Source organism: Mesoplodon densirostris, chromosome 4 (assembly GCF_025265405.1).
Source record: "Mesoplodon densirostris isolate mMesDen1 chromosome 4, mMesDen1 primary haplotype, whole genome shotgun sequence".
Taxonomy (NCBI): domain Eukaryota; kingdom Metazoa; phylum Chordata; class Mammalia; order Artiodactyla; family Ziphiidae; genus Mesoplodon; species Mesoplodon densirostris.
This window is the reverse complement of record NC_082664.1, coordinates 88,181,316-88,202,362: the sequence shown is the minus strand read 5'-3', so window position 1 is coordinate 88,202,362 and position 21,047 is coordinate 88,181,316. Positions and strand designations below refer to the sequence as shown.

Genomic DNA, 21,047 nt, shown 5'->3' with positions numbered 1-21,047 from the left:
CTAAGGTTCTTTCTAGCACGAAACTTATAGAGGGTACTGTTTTGGTGGAAAAAAATAGAAAATTAGAGGGTTTGAAGAGGAGTGAGTCTGTTGGAAGTGAATTAAATTAACAAAATGTCATTCTTTGGCTAATTTGTAGAATTCATCAAATCTTTTAGGCAAAAAATTCCTGTCTTCGTAATAACCCTCTTATAGATATCACAGGACTTTGTACTCATGTTGTAGTATTGAAAATCAGTGGTGACATAAGGTCGAATACTTTAAGCCTTCTTGAAGCATTGGGGATTAGATGCTGTTGACACCAGTGAAGTTCCCATAGTTAATTTAGCTATTTTCTCTCCCCATTTGGCAGTTTATCGAGATGAAAAATGGAAACCTGATCATGTGGGCATGTTAGCAACACCATCCATTCCTGATACATATTACTATTTTGTCATTTAACCCATAGAGATATTTTTAAGTATTTTGTTTTTTTAGTTTTCACTTTGTTCTTTCTTAAATAACAAGTAGAGACAACATTGAGGAAATCTTGAAAGAAAAGCTATTGTTCCATGATGGCCACTACTTATTCAATGCTATCTTCCTTGTTTTCTGGGTTAGAGACACATGCTAATTTAATTGAGGGGCCTTGTTTATGATATGTGAGTATGTGTATGTATATGTGTGTGTGTGTTTAAGTTAAGAGAAGGCCTGTGTTCTTCAGATCTCTTCATTTTTCTTCCTCTTTTAGCAAAGAGACTCTTGTTCAGATTTAGGAACATGTTCAAATAATTTTTGGTCACTATCTCATAGATTTGATTTAATGCAGTGTTCTTGATGGGAAGAGATTTAAATGGAAAGCAATTAATTGTTTTACTTTTTCTTTTCATTTTTGTATTAGGAGAGCGTTATGTACCTGGAGTGGGAAATGTGACCAAAGAAGAGGTCACAATGAGAGAAATTATTCACTTGCTTTGTATTGAACCCATGCCACACAGTGCCATTGCCAAAAATTTACCTGAGAATGTAAGTCCAGTTTTGTTTTTTACTCCATTCACCTCAAGATGGGATAGTTTTTTCTTTTTCTTTAATTGGAAGCCACTCGAAGTTTTAGGAAAATCTGTTTAGGACATTTTCAGATATAAAACTCTCACCATTAATTTTTTTGGGGTATAAACTTTAATTCTGGGCTTTTGGGCATTAGAAAACATTTTAGAGACATTCTGGCTGTTTAGAAAACATTTTAGAGCAGGAAACTCTTTGGTTTTTTGTTTTACTTTAACGTAAATTTTCTCCAGAGGAAAAGGGGACTTCCTGAAATGCTGAGACTATTTGGGTGGTGTGTTAGTCTGGGTCTTCTGAGAAGCAGATGTCAAGACAAAAGATTTAAGATTTAATTAGGAACAATGACTATGAGAGAAATGGTGAGGAAGCTGGGAAAGGCTGGGGGAGCCATCACACTGTGGTGCAAATCTGACTCCAGGTGAAGGAAAGAGGGAAGGAACATTAGGTAGGACTGTCCTAGACTGCTGGGTAGTCTAATCAAGGCTTGTGGCCCTCCCATGTCTCCCAGAGTGAGCCTGCATTAGTATCTCTGTTCTCTAGCTGGAGGTCTGCAGGGTGCATTCTCATGGCCGACACAGGTGATATTTATGTTCAGTATTGCTGATATTGAAGCAGTAATCCTAAAGATTATGAGTCATATTTTTCACTCCGAGATTTAATTTTGAATTAGAACAATGATTCTTAAAAGAGATTAGATTTACCTGTACTATCAAGGCTTTCCAGAGAAGTAGAATGGAGGTAAGCTTTGACTGTTGGTCATTTTTCTTCCAACATACCTGTATCTTTTTCCAATTTCATTGTTAACTGATTCTCAAACTTTAACCATTTGGCATATCACCTTCATAATATTTGCACATCTATCTACCAATTTTATAATTATTAATACAGTTTATTTATTTATTTATTTATTTGTTATTATTTTTGGCTGTGTTGTGTCTTTGTTGCTGTGCATGGGCTTTCTCTAGTTGCAGCTAGTGGGGGCTACTCTTCGTTGCAGTGGGCAGCCTTCTCATTGTGGTGGCTTCTCTTGTTGCGGAGCACAGGCTCTAGGCACACGGGCTTCAGTAGTTGTGGCGTGCAGGCTCAGTAGTTGTGGCTCACAGGCTTAGTAGCTGTGATGCACGGGCTTAGTGGCTCCACAGCATGGGGGATCTTCCTGGACCAGGGATCAAACCCATGTCCCCTGCATTGACAGGCAGATTCTTAACCACTGTGCCACCAGGGAAGTCCCTTATTAATACATTTTAAAATCAACTTACATTTTTCCTTAGCATCTTTCTAAGCAATATTACAATGAAATAGTAGGTTTGACATTCTAGATTAATTTTTTCCTAATATATGTTAAGATAAATGAATATTCAAAAATTTAAAAATATATAACTGTGTGCCACCTAAAATAATTTCACATACCAATAATGATATACATACCGTATTTTGCAAAAAAAAAAGCTTTAGTGTCTGCCCTAATTTTTCACTGCTTATCTCAAGTACATTTTTTTTTTTTTTTTTTTTTTTTTGGCGTTACGCGGGCCTCTCACTGCTGTGGCCTCTCCCGTTGCGGAGCACAGGCTCCGGACGCGCAGGCCCAGCGGCCACGGCTCACAGGCCCAGCCGCTCCGCGGCATGTGGGATCCTCCTGGACCGGGGCACGAACCCGTGTCCCCTGCATCGGCAGGCGGACTCTCAACCACTGCGCCACCAGGGAAGCCCTCAAGTACATTTTTAAAGGAGGCTAAATTTAATTTTTGCAACACTATAGGAATCTATGAATTTGCTTTAGTATATTGACTAGGTCCTTATCCTGATTTTAAATGACTTCATAAAAAAAAAATTCCTTGTTGGGACTTCCCTGGTGGTCCAGTGGTTAGGACTCCGTGCTTCCTCTGCAGGGGCGTGGGTTCGATCCCTGGTCGGGGAACTAAGATCCCACATGATGCACGGCATGGCCAAAAAGAAACAACAAAAAAATTACGAATTCAAGGAAAAATTCAGGCCAGTCAGAAAAAAATAAAATTATTATAATTGCAAAAGCCAGAATATATTTGGACATCTACATATGTGTTTTACCGTAGATCCTATTTATTTTGTTACCTTGGTTTTAGGGATTAGTACAGCATGGGCATGTGCTTAAATGATGTAGGTGATGAACATACTAGACAAAGAAAATAATTTCTTTGAATTACTGGTTGTATGTGTATATATATATATGAGGGCAAACTTAGATTAAATTTCTTCCTTAAGCAGTTTATACATACATCTTACCTCTGTTAAGAAATTGGTCCCTCAAAACAAAGCTAATTGGTCTTAGACCTAATTTTTAAATATTGGAAATTGATCTTTTTTTATTGTTTATAAAACACTCAAGAATGCTATTGAAAGTGTATTTCAGTTCACAGTAAGAGAAGATAAAGTCATTACATGAAGGTAAAAATGACAAAAATATTGTTTCAACAGGAAAATAATGAAACTGGCTTAGAGAATGTCATAAACAAAGTGGCCACATTTAAGTAAGTACTTAATATTTATGCTTATTCTGAAAGTTAGACCAATCTTTGTTCTTGTATTTAGGATACTTTGTAGAAGCTCTGAAGTTCTTTCCTGAACTCCCAAGGACAAAAACAAAGTACAGACAGAATGGGTGAGAACAAGGGGCACACTGTAGGCACTTAGTAGCTGTATGATGAAGAAATGAGTATTTTTGTCAAGTGAATGAGAAATGTCCATTTGTGATATTAGGTGACTTAAGTAAGCAAAGAAACCTTTCGATAGTCTCTTTCCCATCAATTCTAAGCCATGACTTCATTTATTCTATTAAATTTTTATATTCTAATTTTAGACTTTGCTAGGATTAAAACATTATTTTGCAAGCCTTTGATTCTTTGAGATACAGAAAAATGGAAATAAGGTTTTAAGTGGATTAATTCTTGAAATTAAAAATTGATACTGGTAATGAATTTCTACTGTTATAGTAATGTATTTATAGATAAATTGCTAGTTTCAAATAACCTTAAAAATGGAATGTAGCTTTTCATGCTCTAATATTGTTCAATAAAATATTTCACTTACTTTGATAGAAACCAAAAGCTGTTTAATGTGCAGAACAAATATGGTGTGCTCCTTTTGGCCTTAATGCTTTTCCTTATAGTTCTCTGTAGAGGATTCACCACTATATTTTCATTTACAATTCAATTTTCTACAGATATGATATCTTACTACCATTTTATATTTGGCCTTAGACAATGCAAGCTGTAGTTGAACAGGAAATCTTGAACAGGCTTTGTTTTTAGCTTCTGAAGCCTTAGGGATTTAGGTAGGGTATGGGGTCAGATCTACATAGTATAAAATAAACTTCTTCAGATTTGTTTAAATTTCATAATTATGAAACACAGCTTAGCTGTTACCAGGACTTTGAGCTTACAGTGTAGGTTTTTAGTTTTACTCTTGAAATGAAATTTGTCATTTCAGTTTAAGCAAGTTGAATGAGATAAGGTTGTTTTCTTCTCTTGATTTTGACTTTTAGATTAATTTTTAGGTTCTTATTTTGTCTTACTCTATACTTCAAGAGCACTGCAGTTCACCTCTATATTTTCTATCTTTTTAGGAAACCAGGTGTATCAGGCCATGGAGTTTATGAGCTGAAAGATGAATCATTGAAAGACTTCAATATGTACTTTTATCATTACTCCAAAACACAGCATAGCAAGGTAGGAAAAGTTATCCTCTTCAGTAAATAAACCTAAAATGCTTTATGCTTTCCAACTCCATAGAAAATTGCCTGTTTTTTCTGTAATTTCATACTGGTTTTCATTATTAGAGCTCATTATCTTACCCAAGAAATTAAAATTGAATCAATAATGTTATCTAGTTCGTAGGAAGTATTCAGATTTTCCTGATTATACCAAAACTTTTCTTTATAGTTGTGTTAGGGGTAGGAGGATTCAGTCAAGGATCATGCACTTCATTTGGTGTCATGTTGCTATAGTCTCCTTTAATTTGGAATAATCTTTTTGCCTTTTTTTGTCTTTCATAACATTGACATTTCTGTAGAGTATAGGCTAGTTGTCTTTTAGAATATCCTATGTTCTGGATATGTCTGATTGTATTCTTGTGAGTAGATTCAAGTTAAACATCTTAGGGCAAGAATACTACATAAGTGATATATTGCATCACATCAGTAGGCACATGTAATGTCTGTTTGTCCCATTAAGGGTTGATGTTAAGTTAGATCACTTAGTTAAGGTAATGTCTGGCTTTGTCCTTATAAAATGAATAATTTCCAGTTTGTCGTACAATGCCCTGTATATAATAGACACTAGGTAAATACTGTTGACTGAAAGAATGGGGACTAAATTAGTGATGAGGATTATTACCTATCTATTTTGCAGTGGCTTTCCCTAGGACAACCATTTTGTTTCTGGAATAAGGTAGCATTTGAATACATATTTCAATATATAAAGTATTTTGGTAGGTTTGTGAATCTTTCCTGCCTGCTTCAAAGTACCCCATTTGTTTCATGCTTGTCAAGTGGTATATTTTAAGATAGACTTTTTTTTAATATATATAGGCTGAACATATGCAGAAGAAAAGGAGAAAACAGGAAAACAAAGATGAAGGTAAAAAATGAGATACTGAATTGACTCATTTTGACTATATGCTGTGATTTTGTATCAGCAAAGCATATAGTGTTTTGTTTTTGTTGTTTTTTGAGAGTGGGCAACTAATGGAAGTGCAAAGAACCCTTTGTTTCTTGCTCACATATTAAGATATAGCCTACATCAGTGGTGATAGAATTTTAAATTTATAACAAGTAGAGTTTATTTTGGGTGACTTACATAGTGACTTATATTTCCCTTGACATTGATGTTTTCAGTGCTTTAAAGGTAACAAAGATCATGTGTTGTTTTGCGTGTAATATATGATTCTGACATTTGCAATTTAGCATGAAGGATAACCCAAATAAAATTGTACCCGTTTGTCTCTTCTGACATTGATCTCCTACCCACTTTAGCATTACCACCACCTCCTCCTCCTGAATTCTGCCCTGCTTTCAGCAAAGCAGTTAACCTTCTCAATTGTGATATCATGATGTACATTCTCAGGACCATATTTGAGCAGGCAGTAGACCCAGATTCTAACTTGTGGACTGAAGGGATGCTCCAAATGGTGTGTATACCGAAAATATTTTCTCTATTTCAAATACTTTCTCTACTTCATAGAGTTCTTGGGGGTCTGGAGAAGATCAGTAGTCTTAACTTTCTGGCTTCAGTCAGAACCACAACTAGAGCACCTGAGACCTAAGGGTCATTGAAAACAGCTTAGATGTGGCACAGATTTCCTTGTGACGCATTCTCAAGTTTTTAGGATCCTTACTCTTGGGAATCATTTACATTAAAAAAAAAACAAAAATTTAAAAAAGGGCTGTTCCTGCTAATAATAAATTGGCATGTCATTATTGTATCATAGTTTTCTATATTTTTATTTCACATTGTATTATCAGGAGACAGTATAATAAAGATTTGAAGACAGGTCTAGGCTTGAATTTATCCCACTTGGGTTACCGCACTTGCCATTTAAGGAGCAAAGAGTAATTTCCCCATTGCTAAAATGGGTTTAAATATAATTATTTCATAGAGTTGTTATGAGAATTAGCTCATTAAATGGAAGCAGCTATTTTTTTCTTCATACTGTTATGGATAAGTTACTTAATAATGTCACCTTTGGTAGCTGTAATTGGATATTTATTTATCACCTGCCTAACTAAATTTCCTTGGCTGTTATTGGTCTGGAGGCTCTAAATGCTATCATACTCTATGTGTATCTCACTTTTTTTTTTACAACAGCAGTAAATAAATGCAGTAAAAATTTCAACCCATAGAGATATATTTGAAATCAAAAGTTAAAATTTCTCTCCCTGCCTCCCATCGCCCTGCCTAAAGGTTTGTATCTTCTGAAAGTCATTCCACATTAGTGCATATAGGCCTACCTCATGCTTATAGCTGCATATTCCATTATATGGACATCTATGATGCATTTAACTATCTCCTGTTAATAGACATTTAGGTTGTTTTTAGTTCTTTGTATAACAAAGAACACTAAAATGAACATTGTTGTACAAATACCTTTGTACACTTAAGTGAGTGACTGTTACACTAATTCCTAGCACTAGGTCTGTACCTTTACATTTTTGATAGATATTGTCTAATTGGCCTCCAAAAATGTTATACTGATTTACTTTCCCATTACCAGTGTGGTGAAGAGTGCCTGCTTCCTAACACCTTTGCCAGCTCTGTATTTGACTAAGCTCTAAAATTTTTGCCATTTTAATAGGTGAAAAATAGATGATCTTGTTTCACTCACATTTCTTTAATTTTAAGTGAGCTTGAACGCTTTTTTTTTGGCTGCGCCATGTGGCTTGCAGGAACTTCCCCGACCAGGGATTGAACCCAGGCCACGGCAGTGGAAGCCCAGAATCCTAACCACTAGGCTACCAGGCAACTCCCAAGGTTGAACATTTTTCATATGTGTATATTTCTTTTTCTGTGAACTGCTTGTTCATAACCTTTGCACTTTTTTTTTTTTTTTTTTTTTTTTTTTTTTTTTTTTTTGCGGTACGCGGGCCTCTCAACTGCTGTGGCCTCTCCCATTGCGGAGTACAGGCTCCGGACGCACAGGCTCAGCAGCCATGGCTCACGGGCCCAGCCGCTCTGCGGCATGTGGGATCTTCCCAGAGCGGGGCATGAACCCGTGTCCCCTGCATCGGCAGGCGGACTCTCAACCACTGCGCCACCAGGGAAGCCCCCCCTTTGCACATTTTTACCTATCAGATTGCTTATTTTTATACCTCCATTTAAAATGTATTTACCTGAAGAAGCACAGTTTTAAGGATCTTGTCCTACTTTCCTTTTTCAGGCATTTCATATTCTGGCATTGGGCTTACTAGAAGAAAAGCAACAGCTTCAAAAATCTCCCGAAGAAGAAGTGACATTTGACTTTTACCATAAGGCCTCAAGTATGTTTTAGTATCATTTTCAACACAGTTTCAGCTATTTGCCAATTTGTAACAGAAAGTTTAGCTCTGATAGAATTTTAATCTGTTAGTCCTTAAGACGGAAAACTCTGAAATTGTTTTAAGTCTTTTCGTAGCATTTTTAGTTTTTAACATTTTCAATAATGCAGGTATGTTTTTTAATCCCCACGACAGTTCTTTTACTGCATGATCTCACCCCCCTTTTGGGGGCGCTGCATACATTGATGGTTTCTTACTTTCATTCCTTGTCTCAGTATTATCAAATATTTGCTGCTATCTCAACCATAATGTTTATGCTACCCATCTATGGAAGATATTAATGTTCCTGAATTTAAAATGATTGCGGAAGTCTGAGTGGATGATAATGTGTTTGTTTTGCACCATTTTCAATGTGGAAGAGCAGGATAGGTTTAGATTAGATTTTTATTAAACGCTACGTGATTAAGACAGTTTTTTCAGAGCACATTCTAGGAACATTGATTTATAAGATCAATAAGACAAAAGCATCTCATTTTCTATTTAAACACTATTTTTTAGATTCTTGACTACATCATAAACCTATTCAGTTTATGGATATGACAGCTCCCACTTCCATATTTTTGGGAGCTTTGGTTCTCAGTAAGTACTTTTAGACAGTGAGCCAAGTAGAGGGAAGGCAAAAGATATATCATTAAGGGTAGTTTTCACTTAGCAGCCCCAGTGGAACATGTACAAGAGAGACCTAAAGTAATTCTGGTTTTTCAAGTTCTTTAATTTAGTACTTAATACTTCATGTAATTGTGGATTCTTCCATTGAAAAATTAATGTAGTTAAGGGATTGACTGCAAACTTTGGTTATCAATGTGAATAACATTAACTATAAATTATAATTTATACATAATTATGAAGATATATGTTCATGATATATAATTTTTGTGTTTTAAAAAAGGATTGGGAAGTTCAGCCATGAATGCTCAGAATATACAAATGCTTTTAGAAAAACTCAAGGGAATTCCCCAATTAGAAGGCCAGAAGGACATGATTACATGGATACTCCAGGTAAAACTGAAAAATAAACTGATCATATCTTGGTTTAAATATTTAGGAATCCTCTGCTTGCCTTTAAGATTAAACCATAATATCCTCTAATTGTAAAATCATTTACTACTGACTTTCATGATCACTCATAATTTTTCATGTTAGTAATCCTATTTTCCCTGTGTTTTAGTGAGGGCTTTTTTTAATAAATGAACATTTATTCGTTTCATTATTCAGTAAATATGTATTGGGTACCTGCTTATGTGCCATGCTCATTTCTAGACTCTGAAAAAGACAGATAAGGTGCTTGCTATCATGTTGCAAACATTGAGCTACAGACAATAAACAAAAAAATTATCAGAATAATTCAGTACATGAGTAGGGGTAACTTTAGGTGGGTAATCAGAAAAGGCCTCTTTTAGGTGGTAACACTGGAACTGAATGACATGGAGCCAGTCTTACAAGAATCTGGAAAAGTACTCCAGAATGAGGGAATGGCAGTGCAAAAGCTCTAAGGAGGCCAGAAAGGCTAGTGTGACTGGAACATAATGGGGGAGGGAGAGAAAGGTAGGCAGCAAGGTCAGAGGCACAGCCAGGGCCAGGTCATATAGGACCTTACAGGTCAGGGATAAATGTATTATAGGGACAGGAGTAAACACAGGGTAACCATTAGAAGATTATCGCAGTAATCCTGGTGAGAAATGAGCATGACCTCAGCTAGAAAGCAGATGGCAAGAAGCTGGACTGATTCACGTATAATGTGATAGTAGGAGCTATCGAAATTGCTGATACATTAGATGGAAGAAATCAAAATGACTCCTAATTTGGAGTTTGAACTATTGGGTGGATGGCAGTGCCTTTGGGGAGGAGTGAATGAGGGGTAGGGAGAGAGGTTAAGAATGTTACTTTAATGGAAAATCCTCCAAATGGAAACATGAAGCCAAGGTTATGGAGCTTCTTCTCACTGTATTTATGAAAATATTTTTATGTTATCAGCTAGATATTATTTTGATAATTAGAATATAGGGTGGTTACATCAATTGGGGATCTTTGTACTGATTTGTACTTCAAGCAGTTAGTCCTTTTTATTACTTAATCAGAGACACTCCTTAAACAAGTGTGATATAATTTGATATGTAACTGTAAGATAATGATGTTATCAAGATTTCTCTTGAAGTAGATTTCATGAATATTTACTATTTTTCTTAAACCTACCAATATAATCATTTTAAAATATAAAACAAAAACAAATAAAAGAAGTAAAGTAGATAACTATTCTATAGATTTCACTCATATGTGGAATATTAAATTAGTTAAATTGAATAAATGAACAGATCCAACCAAACAAAATCAAGCACATAGATACAGAGAACAGAATAGTGATTACCAGAGGGAAGGGAGTAGGGGGAGAGTGAAATGGGCTAAGGGGGTCAACTGTATCATAATGGATGGAAACTAAGTTTTTGGTGGTGTGCATGCTGTAGTGTATAGAGATGTAGAAATACAACATTGTACACATGAAACTTGTATAATGTTATAAACCAATGATACCACAATTTTAAAAAAGTCAATTGAACCCTCATTTAGTCCAACATTTATATCCTATGGACCTGGTGTTATAAATTGGAGATCTGGTCCTGAAAGTTCATTTTTCCATTACAATACTGAAGTCCATTGTCAAAATATATAAAAATCACAAATATCTGTTCTTATAAACATTAGATATTTTATCTAAATGGTTAATATAAAGTTTTGTTCTAAGTTTCTTGTGGGAGTTTTTTCCGCATGAGACTGAGGCTCTTTCAAAATATAAATACTACAAGTTTTATGGATGTGCTCTCCTATTTCTGAAATCTTGATGTTGTTAAAAAGAATGAGATAGCTCTTCCTTGGCACTGCCTGCGGAGGTGGCGGCTGTCTCCTACTTGGCATCATGGCCACCCTCATGAAGCCCAAGATTGTCAAAAAGAGGACCAAGAAGTTCATCTAGCACCAGTCAGGCCAGTATGTCAAAATTAAGTGTAACTGGCAGAAACCCAGAGGTATTGACAGTAGGGTGCTCAGAAGATTCAAGGGCCAGATCTTGATGGGAGCAAGAAGAAAAAGCACATGCTGCCCAGTGGCTTCTGGAAGTTCCTAGTTCACAACATCGAGGAGCTTGAAGTGCTGCTGTGCAACAAATCATACTCTACTGAGACTGCTCACAATGTCTCCTCCAAGAACTGTAAACCCATTGTGGAGAGAGCAGCCCAGCTGGCCACCAGAGTCAACAATCCTTGTGCCAGGTTGTGCAGTGAAGAAAATGAGTACACAGCTCATGTGCACGTTGTATTTGTGTCAATAAAACCATAAAACTCAGACAAAAAAGAGTGAGATAGATCTGTATAAGCTGTTTTGCAAACACCTATAAAGATAAATGATGAAGTGAAAAAGGAAAGTAGGAAACAGCATATATATAGTAGGATCGGCTTTTATGAGAATATATGTAAATATAAAGAAATATATATTCTGATTTTTTTCCTGCAAAGAAATACTAATTATCTTTAATTTAGTTGATTTTGGGGAGAGGGACTGGCATCAGGAAGAAAAGGTATCACTTTCCATATTGTATCTTTGTCTTTATATGTCTTTGCACTAAAAATGTTATTTTAAATTTAAAAAAATTTTTTCCATAGCAAAAGCAGAGGTATGCTCACCCCTGCAGACTGATTCAGCTGATTTTTGCTATCTCCAACCTTCTTCTTAGCTGGATTGCTATTTATTATGTATTTGCAGGTATTTCTTTGTGTGTGTGTGTGTGTGTGTGTGTGTATAAATATATATAAATAGCTTAAGTTTAAGTTAAAGACATTTGGAGACATGATGACAAAATCCGTTGAGTGAATTTTTCTGTTGCTGATCAATCTAACCAAATCTTTTTTAAACATTTCATCTGTTTTTCACAGATGTTTGACACCGTGAAGCGATTAAGAGAAAAATCTTGTTTAATTGTAGCAACTACATCAGGATCAGAATCTATTAAAAATGATGAGGTAATAACATTATAATGATGATGACGTTCATCTCTGTCTTTGAACTTTACTGGTATAAGGGAGCTGCTTCTTTTTGTGAGAAGGAACCTGTTTATTGTAAGGTATATAAGATGTCTACTATTGTTCATTGTGTTCTGTACCACAGGGATTAGTGGTAGTTGACATACATAGTTATCCAACATAATATATGTATTTCACAAAAGTAGAGGAAATTGACGTTCGGTGCAGCGCTGTTGAAAATACCATATTTTATTAATTTTTGAAATATTTTAATGTCTGAAATTAGAATATGTCTTATAATCCATGCCTTCTTATTATTTAATCAGCAGCATTCTTAGTGGAACACAAGATTATGGTGCATCTAAGATTTAATGAAACGCAATATTGTTTAAGTTATGAATTTCCATAATATAACGAATCAGGTTTTGATGATTCTAATCTCAAAATTATTAGAATATTATTACTTGTGGTTATTAACTATCTTTCCTAAAATTAAACCACCGGACTGAAGTTAAAATAAATAAAAATACACCAATACATTTCAGTAATGTTGTTAAAGTTCTCATTCTTAGCAATGTGTTTAGTAGTAACTGTTAGACATCATCAAGTTGGCTTTAAATTGATTAAATGTCAGTGGTTAAATGATTGACAAATGATTCAAAATTATTGTTTCATTTAATTTTGTTTCTTAATATACCTGCTTTGAATATAAAAAGCAGTTTATTATATATTTAAGATACTTGGCATTTTAAGTTAAAAAAATTTTTTTAGTAAGTTAAATTATTGAAGTAACCAATGGAACAATTAATTGTAAGATGTGATGGAGCCTGTATGTTAATTTTGAGTCATCAGATTGAATCTGAGTTTACTCTACGAAATTTTGCCTGACTGAACAGTATATGTAAATTTTCACAATGGATCTTACCTAATTTTTCTGGTCTTTTAATACCCAGATTACTCATGATAAAGAAAAAGCAGAACGAAAAAGAAAAGCTGAAGCTGCTAGGCTGCATCGCCAGAAGATCATGGCTCAGATGTCCGCCTTACAGAAGAACTTTATTGAAACTCACAAACTCATGTATGACAGTACGTCAGAAATGTCTGGGAAAGAAGACTCCATTATGGAGGAAGAGAGGTAAAATAAAGCAAAACTAAAAATTAGCAACCCAGTTTCTTGTAGGAAAAATTACATATTCACTTTAAATAATATTTTTTCAAAATATATTTCAAAGTAAGAGAAATTACACTATTTTTAAGCTAGCAAGGGCACAGTGAAGCCTCTTACTGGATGTAATTTTATGTTGATAAACTGTTCAAGTGCACAGTGAAGTTAGTCGGGAACCTTTATGCACAAAAAGGCATGACGATGGAAACAGCAAAGATAGAAATCAGCTCCTGTTATCTTGTACATGCGGACTTCTTTAGGTACACATTTATGTATCAGTTCATATATTCCACATCATTTTTATGAGTTCTGGTAAAAATGCTGCTATTACAGATTGAAAAAAAACCCTTCACTTGAAAAAGATGGTCCATGTTAATTTTTCCTTTTTTCTAAAAAAGTAAGAAGGCAACGCCTATAGTTTTAGTCATGGAGAGCACATTGGAATGGGAATTAGTAAACCTCGTTTTCTGACTATGAGACTATGCTGTGCTCTTGGGGAAATCTGTTAACTTTCTGAGAGTAGTGTTCTGTGGGCTGTTATTTAGATACAGTGAGAAAAGGGAGGAGGCAAAATAATGGTTCTTTGAAAAGCATTCCAATTTAAAATATTGAAAATCCCTTCTATGCTTATTTTTAAAAACAAGCTTTCACTGCTCCTTAAAACAATGTGTGTTGTGGATACTTTTAGGAAATTGTGCTTCTGCAATAACAGTAGACAGTAAACATTGTACTTTACATAATATGTCTGTAATCCTGAAGCTGAGTATGCTAACAAAGAACCACAAAGAATACTGACTCTATATCTTAAAGATTAAAATTATGATGGTAAACTATCCTGGGATGACAACAGTAATAAAACTAGAAACTAGGGCTTCCCTGGTGGCGCAGTGGTTGAGGGTCTGACTGCCAATGCAGGGGACACGGGTTCGTGCCCCGGTCTGGGAGGATCCCACATGCCGCGGAGCGGCTGGGCCCGTGAGCCATGGCTGCTGAGCCTGCGCGTCCGGAGCCTGTGCTCCGCAATGCGAGAGGCCACAACAGTGAGAGGCCCGCGTACAGAAAAAAAAACCAAAAAAACCCCTAGAAACTAATACAAAACTTTAAACAACAACCAGAAGTCCCAACCCTCTTGATATTACCTATGAACAATATAACATTTAGAAAGTAATGAACAAGAGACTACTGTATATTTATTCAAACAAGAGGATGTAAGCAGAAATACTCAGAATTAATGGCCCTAGTGCTTTCATAATATTTTTTTATTGCCTGATTGATTGTACACATAAAATTGTGTATGTGTTCTCACTGAAAACAATTCACATAACACAGTAAGTCTCCTTTGACCGTCCTCTGCATTCCTGATCTTTCTCCACAGATAACCATTGTGATAATAACTATGGTTCTAGGTGTCTTTCTATGCATTTGTAAACGTGTATGTGAATAATAATGAGTCTTGTTTTGTGTGTTTTAGTGGCTTTTTAAAATTTTACCATCCTTTTTGTTCTGTGGGTTGCTTTTTCATTCAGTATCTTTTAAATCTTTTCATGTCAATACAGATAGACCTTTAGTGTAGATTCTACATCATTCTTTATAACTGCTGCATAGTATTCCATAGTATGGATATATATAATATTTTATTTATCAGATTTTGGACATTTAAGTTGTTTTTCCCTTGTTTCCCAATTTTCCCATATTTCAAACAACGTGTCAGAACATTTTTGTATGTTCCCCCTTCCCCCTGTAAGTACTTCTCAAGGGTGGAATCTAATAAACGAAAGGGCTGAGTCATAATTATTTAAAATTTCAATAGATACTGCCACATTGCCCTCCAAAGTAGTTTCACCAATTTCTACTCCCAGCAGTGTATGAAGAGTTCCTGTTTCTTTCATTCTCCCCAATACTTAAAATTATCAGTACTTGAAAATATTTGGTATAATCAAAATTATAAATTTGTGCCCTTCTGAAATTCCCTGATTAGTTAGTACTAGGTTGAGCATCTTTTCTTATAATTATTCACTAGCCTGTTAAATTGTCTTCTGAGAATTGCCTCTTATTATCCTTTGCCCATCTCTATTGGATGCTTTACTTTTATCTTACTGATTTCTAGAAGTCCTTTAAAATTATGGATATTAAAGTTTGTTTCATGTTTCCCATATGTTGTCCCTGTTTATTTAACATTAATTATGAAATTTTAGCCATAGCAAAGTTTTCAGTGTTGATAAAGACAGATTTGTCAGTCTTTTCGAGTTTTAACTTTTTGTATCTTAAGAAGGCTTTTCCTATCCCAAAGTCACAAATATATTCTCTTACATGTTTTAAATGTAATTACATTTTTCATTTACATTACATTTACAAATTACATTTACATTTACATTTAAAATTTTAATTACAGTTATATTAACACATTTTCCTTTTAAAAATCAAATGTTAGAGATAAAGCTCAAGTTCCATTTGAGTACTGGCCCAAATCCTGCACCCCTTTCTGCCCTTCCTCAGAGATACTCTGGTTATAAGTTTTATGTATATCTTATAAGAATTTTTACTGTGCTATTAGATACAAATATATGTAACCATAGAAATTATATAGTGTCATTCAGCCTTTTGTTTTATTTGCATAAATGTTATTATGCATGTATCATTCTTCAGTTTCCCATTTTCATTTAATATTATGTCTTGGAAATCTGTACATGTATGTTCTTACGTATGAAACAAGCTCAGGGACTTCCCTGGTGGTCCAGTAGTTAAGACAACGTGCTTGCAATGAGGTGGCCCGGGTTCAATCCCTGGTCAGGGAACTAGATCCTGCATGCTGCAACTAAGAGCCTGGATGCCGCAACTAAGACCCGGGGCAGCGAAATAAATAAATAAATAATAATTAAAAAAAAAAAACAAAAAAACCAAGCTTAGCATTCCTCATTCTTGGCATTTGGGCAGCAGTTCTTTCTTATGCCTGATGAATTGCAGGGCATTTAGCATCTCTGGCCCTTCATCCACTGAAGTCCAGTAGTGCCCCCTAGTCCTTATGATAACCAAAAAGTTAACTTTACCCACATGTTGCTGAACACCTCCTAAAAAGTAGTAAGTACCACACCTAGCTGAGACCCACCTTTTAAAAACTGCATACTATTCTGTATTATGTAATTTCATGTATACTGATGATAACCATTTAAGTTATTTCCAGTTTGTTGGATGATATATGATATTTCAGGGAGCTTCTTGCATGGATAGCGAGGCAGTATTACACGGCATGGCCTGTGAAGTCAGATCATCTGGGTTAAATCCCGGCCCGGTTAATTCCTAGATGAATCATTAGATAAGCCTCTTACCATCTCTAGGCCTCAGATTCTTCATCTGAAAAATAGAGATAATAATAATACCTGCCTTATAGGATTGTTGGAAGGATTAAATGAGGTAACATAACTTAAAGTATTTGAAACAGTGCCTCACATTACAATTAGTGCTTTGTAAGTCTTTGCTCTTATTTATTATTGTACACATTGAATACATCTTATGAATTGCTAAATCATTAAGATGTATGTTTTACATTTTAATAGCTACCAAAGTAGAACAGAAACTTAAATGCCTAATAAGAGGGAATGGATAAAACTATTATGGCACATATAGTGAGAGTACTGTGCAGCCATTTAAAAATAATGTTTCTGAAGCAAATTTAATGACATGAGAAAACAGCTAAGATATAAGTGAATAAAGCAGGACACAAACCGTATATGTAATGTGATCTTAATTATGTAAAAAATGTTATAAATAGAAAGCAGACTGGAAGGAAATGTACAAGTCATTATTTCTAGGTTGCGAGAGTATGATGCTTTTTATTTTCTTCTTTATACTTTTCTAGACTTTCCAAAATTTCTTAATAAGTATGTATTACTTTTATAATCAGAAAAAACAGATTCACAGCTTCTTGGTACAGTAAGTTAGCTATAATTATAATATGCATTCTACTTTGTGATCTGCTTTTTCTCTTTTTGCACTTATCAACACAGAATGTATTTTCTAGTAAGCAAATTAACTGATAAAAGTCAGAAAAATCAAGGGGGAAGATTTTAAGCTAATATTGCTAAATATAATTTTTATTTTATTTTTTTTTTATTCTTAAAGTCCTTGCCCTAAAGTTACTTAAAATCTACCAAAATATAAAGACAAGTGACCAAAACATGTGTCCTCATTTCTGGTCGTTTCTCTTGGTAGCACCCCAGCAGTCAGTGACTACTGTAAAATTGCTTTGGGTCCTAAACGGGGTCCATCTGTTACTGAAAAGGAGGTGCTGACATGCATCCTCTGCCAAGAAGAACAAGAGGTGAAAATAGAAAATAATGCCATGGTATTATCGGCCTGTGTCCAGAAATCCACCGCCTTAACCCAGCACAGGGGAAAACCCATAGAACTCTCAGGGGGTATGTATTGTTTAATAAATGTCTTTTTGAGCATTTCTTTTCATACTTGTGTAATTAGAAAAAATACTATCTGAAAGAAGTTTGGGAGTGAGATTGTATTTAGCCTTATTTGGTCAGATCACATTTTACCCATTTATAAAATGGACGCTAGATTTTTACATGCCATATTGGCTCCTTTGTCTGTTTTTTAAAATTTTGGTTAACACATGGCCATGTTGTTCATTCTGTCTCTTTCTATCTATCTCCATTTCTTTTTGCTGAACCATTTGAAAGTAGGAATTCATGACATTTCATCCCTAAATATTTCCACATGCATTTTCTAAAACTAAAGATAATCTATTATATATCTACCATACCAGTATAACATTTAAGAAAATTACTAATTCAGTAATATCATCTAATATAAAATCCATATTTGAATTTCCCCACCTGCCCTCAAAATGTCTTTTTTTAGCTAGACTTTTTTTTCCATTTAGGATTCAGACATGTTTCCTATGTTGCTTATTTTATGTCTGTTTTAATCTAGAATAGTCACTTGCCTTTTATTTTTTTTCATGATAATTTTTTTGAAGAACGCAGGCCAGTTTTCCTGTACAGTGTCTTACATTGTGGATTTGTCTGGTTGTTGCTGTGTGGTTAGGTTCTTGTTAAACATTTTCTTGGCTGGAGTACTTAGTAGGTAATATGTTGTAATTCTTATATCACATCAGGAGTTAGCTGCTTTATTTTTTAAATACCCTTGGAATAATAATAATGATAAAAAAGGTTAACATCTAATGAATACCCACCATATGCCAGGCACTGGTTAAGTGCTTTATGTGTATTTACTCACTTAATCTTCATAACAGCCCTGTGATTTAGGTACCAGTATTGGCTCCATTTACAGATGAAGAAACTGAGGCACAGAGAAATTAAGTAACTTGTCAGAAGGCACAAATTATAAATGGTGAAATCAGATTTTGAACCTCATAGTCTGTGCTCTTAGCCAGTAGATTATATTGCCCCTAAATATCCCTTAAAGTTACCCAGTCAAATCACTTTTAAAATACAAAAGTAAACTGTGCTTGAATCATAGAAAATCACTTCAACAACCAAGATAATGCAACTTAAAGCCTAATGTTAAAATAAAATATACATCAAGAATAGAAGTTGTCATTAATCCATACTAATCACACCTGGAAGTCTAGCTTTATATTTTCCTCTTTTTACTTACTCTTAAGAATATATATACTACTGCCATGATATTGTGACACTTTTATTGGACATTCCTAAGAAAGTTTATGATTAGAATTTTAGACCTGATAACCTCTTTTTTTGTTTGGTTTCTTTTTATGATTGTGGGGCAGATGAATACATACCTCATATTTTTGTCTTTCTGTATCAGAAACCGTGGACCCACTTTTCATGGATTCAGACTTGGCATATGGAACTTACACAGGAAGCTGTGGTCATGTAATGCATGCAGTGTGCTGGCAGAAGTAAGTTGTCCTTCTGACATGTTCTTGAAAGAAGCTAGGAATATTGAAGTTCTCTAAAGGCCACAAAAAGGCATGTTTTCTCGTGTCTTCTTTTTTTCTTATTTGAATAATTGAAGCAGTTTTAATTACTGATTTTGTTTGCATGATACTTATTATAGTATCACCCTTAGAAATTGGTGTGTAAAGTTATCAACTTAAAATCTTCACTGTACTTGCTTTGAACAAACTAATTAGTCTCTTTTGATCAGTATTTGTATAAAAGAAGTAATAATCTTTATAAAAATCTCATTCCCCTCAAAACATAGAGGGAAAAGTACCTTTGAGATAGAATAGGGGACATGAAGTTCTAGTTGTATATCTGGAAGAGATAAAAGTTCAGAAATATAATTCCTGGGAAATATTTTGTGTAGGGTTTACCTTTTTGGCATCAGATTAAAATACATAATTTTCCTATCATAGCCCTTACTACTTCAGTTGGTCATTGGAAACTGAGGGAGGTAGTATCTGTATTGTATCTCCATGCTGTTGAGGCATCAGACAAGTTATAATTCAGTAAAACTGTTTTAAATTTGTTTCTGCCCTGATGTGTCCTCCAGTTTGCCCCCAAAAGAATGGGCATCCTATTTCTTCTGTCATTATAATTTGTGTATTTTTGCATGTAGAGTCTAAAGATGTTTATTGAGGCAAAAATACCAGATTTTTTTCACTTGGATTAGAGCAAAGATACATGTGTAGTTTTGAATGGACCTATGTCTTGGAATTTTGCAGGTATTTTGAAGCTGTACAGCTGAGCTCTCAGCAACGCATTCATGTTGACCTTTTTGATTTAGAGAGTGGAGAATATCTTTGCCCTCTTTGCAAGTCTCTGTGCAATACTGTGATCCCCATTATTCCTTTGCAACCTCAAAGGATAAGCAGGTATATTTTAATTTATGTTTTGATTAATTTTTTTAAGTTGTCTTTAATCCTTTCGTTGTGACTGTTTTAATTAGATTACTAGTTTCTTTTTTGCTATTAGTTAATACTTTTTCATTTTATAACTTGTATTCAACTTTAAAAATATGATAAAAGCCCCAATTTTTGGTTTCTAAAGGAACTGGAATATTCATTTACTGAAGTCTACACGTTTTGCCTCTGTCTTCCAACAGCCATTAAAGCAATAGAACTTTGATCTCCATCTTAGCACTCACAGAAGGAAGAAAGTTGCAAAGAAGATCCATTCCTTTCTTATAGTCCTTTGCCAGCATTAGAGTTGCTATTAGGAGTTTGGTTGCCCTGCAGGTCTTTGTATTATTATTTTTATTCTATTTTTCTGAAGATCCAAATGCTGTAGTTGTAGAGACATGGACAAAAGGTTAACTATAAAGGTAAATAAAAACGATAGATTCATCTATGGATAGTTTTTTAGTGTTTAGAATAAGTTTTTAAACTTTTGTATTCTGACCATCTGTGAATAGAATTTAATAGCAAATTTATTAGTTTTTTATGACAACTAGAACATGTAATTGTATATTTCTTTATTCTAACTATTCTACATGATGATAACAGTACTATTTATTATTATTATTATTTCAGTTTTTTTAACTCAGTGACTTTGTAGTGATAGATCTAAGTTTTTCTAAAGAAAATGATTTTATTGATAAAACACTTTTAACATGTTTTCACAACATAAGGGTTCAAAGGTGGTAGGTTTGGCAATCAGCGTCATTAAGTAGTTGCTCTGTCTCTACTATTCCATGTCATTAGAAAACATAATTTTGAATCGTTTTCTATTTAGTGTATTGGGACATAGAATGTCATCTTTTAGGAAGAAGGTGACATCACAAAGATTTATCTTTTATTTATTTATTTATTTTAATTTTATTTATT

The 21,047-nt window shown here is 34.4% G+C and overlaps 1 protein-coding gene and 1 pseudogene across 2 annotated transcripts in view; both read left to right on the top strand.

The window, feature by feature from the left end:
- The window catches only part of UBR1 (ubiquitin protein ligase E3 component n-recognin 1), a 155,961-nt gene that overhangs the window by 93,299 nt on the left and 41,615 nt on the right, over positions 1-21,047 (top strand). For both annotated transcript variants that reach the window (XM_060096705.1, XM_060096704.1), the window contains exons 21-32: positions 881-1,005; positions 3,499-3,551; positions 4,646-4,748; positions 5,609-5,657; positions 6,053-6,207; positions 7,954-8,053; positions 9,000-9,109; positions 12,034-12,120; positions 13,074-13,255; positions 17,495-17,700; positions 19,085-19,178; positions 19,947-20,096. In XM_060096705.1, the coding sequence (XP_059952688.1) occupies positions 881-1,005; positions 3,499-3,551; positions 4,646-4,748; positions 5,609-5,657; positions 6,053-6,207; positions 7,954-8,053; positions 9,000-9,109; positions 12,034-12,120; positions 13,074-13,255; positions 17,495-17,700; positions 19,085-19,178; positions 19,947-20,096 (1,414 nt within the window). The remainder of the gene's footprint in view (positions 1-880; positions 1,006-3,498; positions 3,552-4,645; positions 4,749-5,608; positions 5,658-6,052; positions 6,208-7,953; positions 8,054-8,999; positions 9,110-12,033; positions 12,121-13,073; positions 13,256-17,494; positions 17,701-19,084; positions 19,179-19,946; positions 20,097-21,047) is intronic.
- Positions 9,535-11,440, top strand: LOC132489188 (large ribosomal subunit protein eL32-like; annotated as a pseudogene).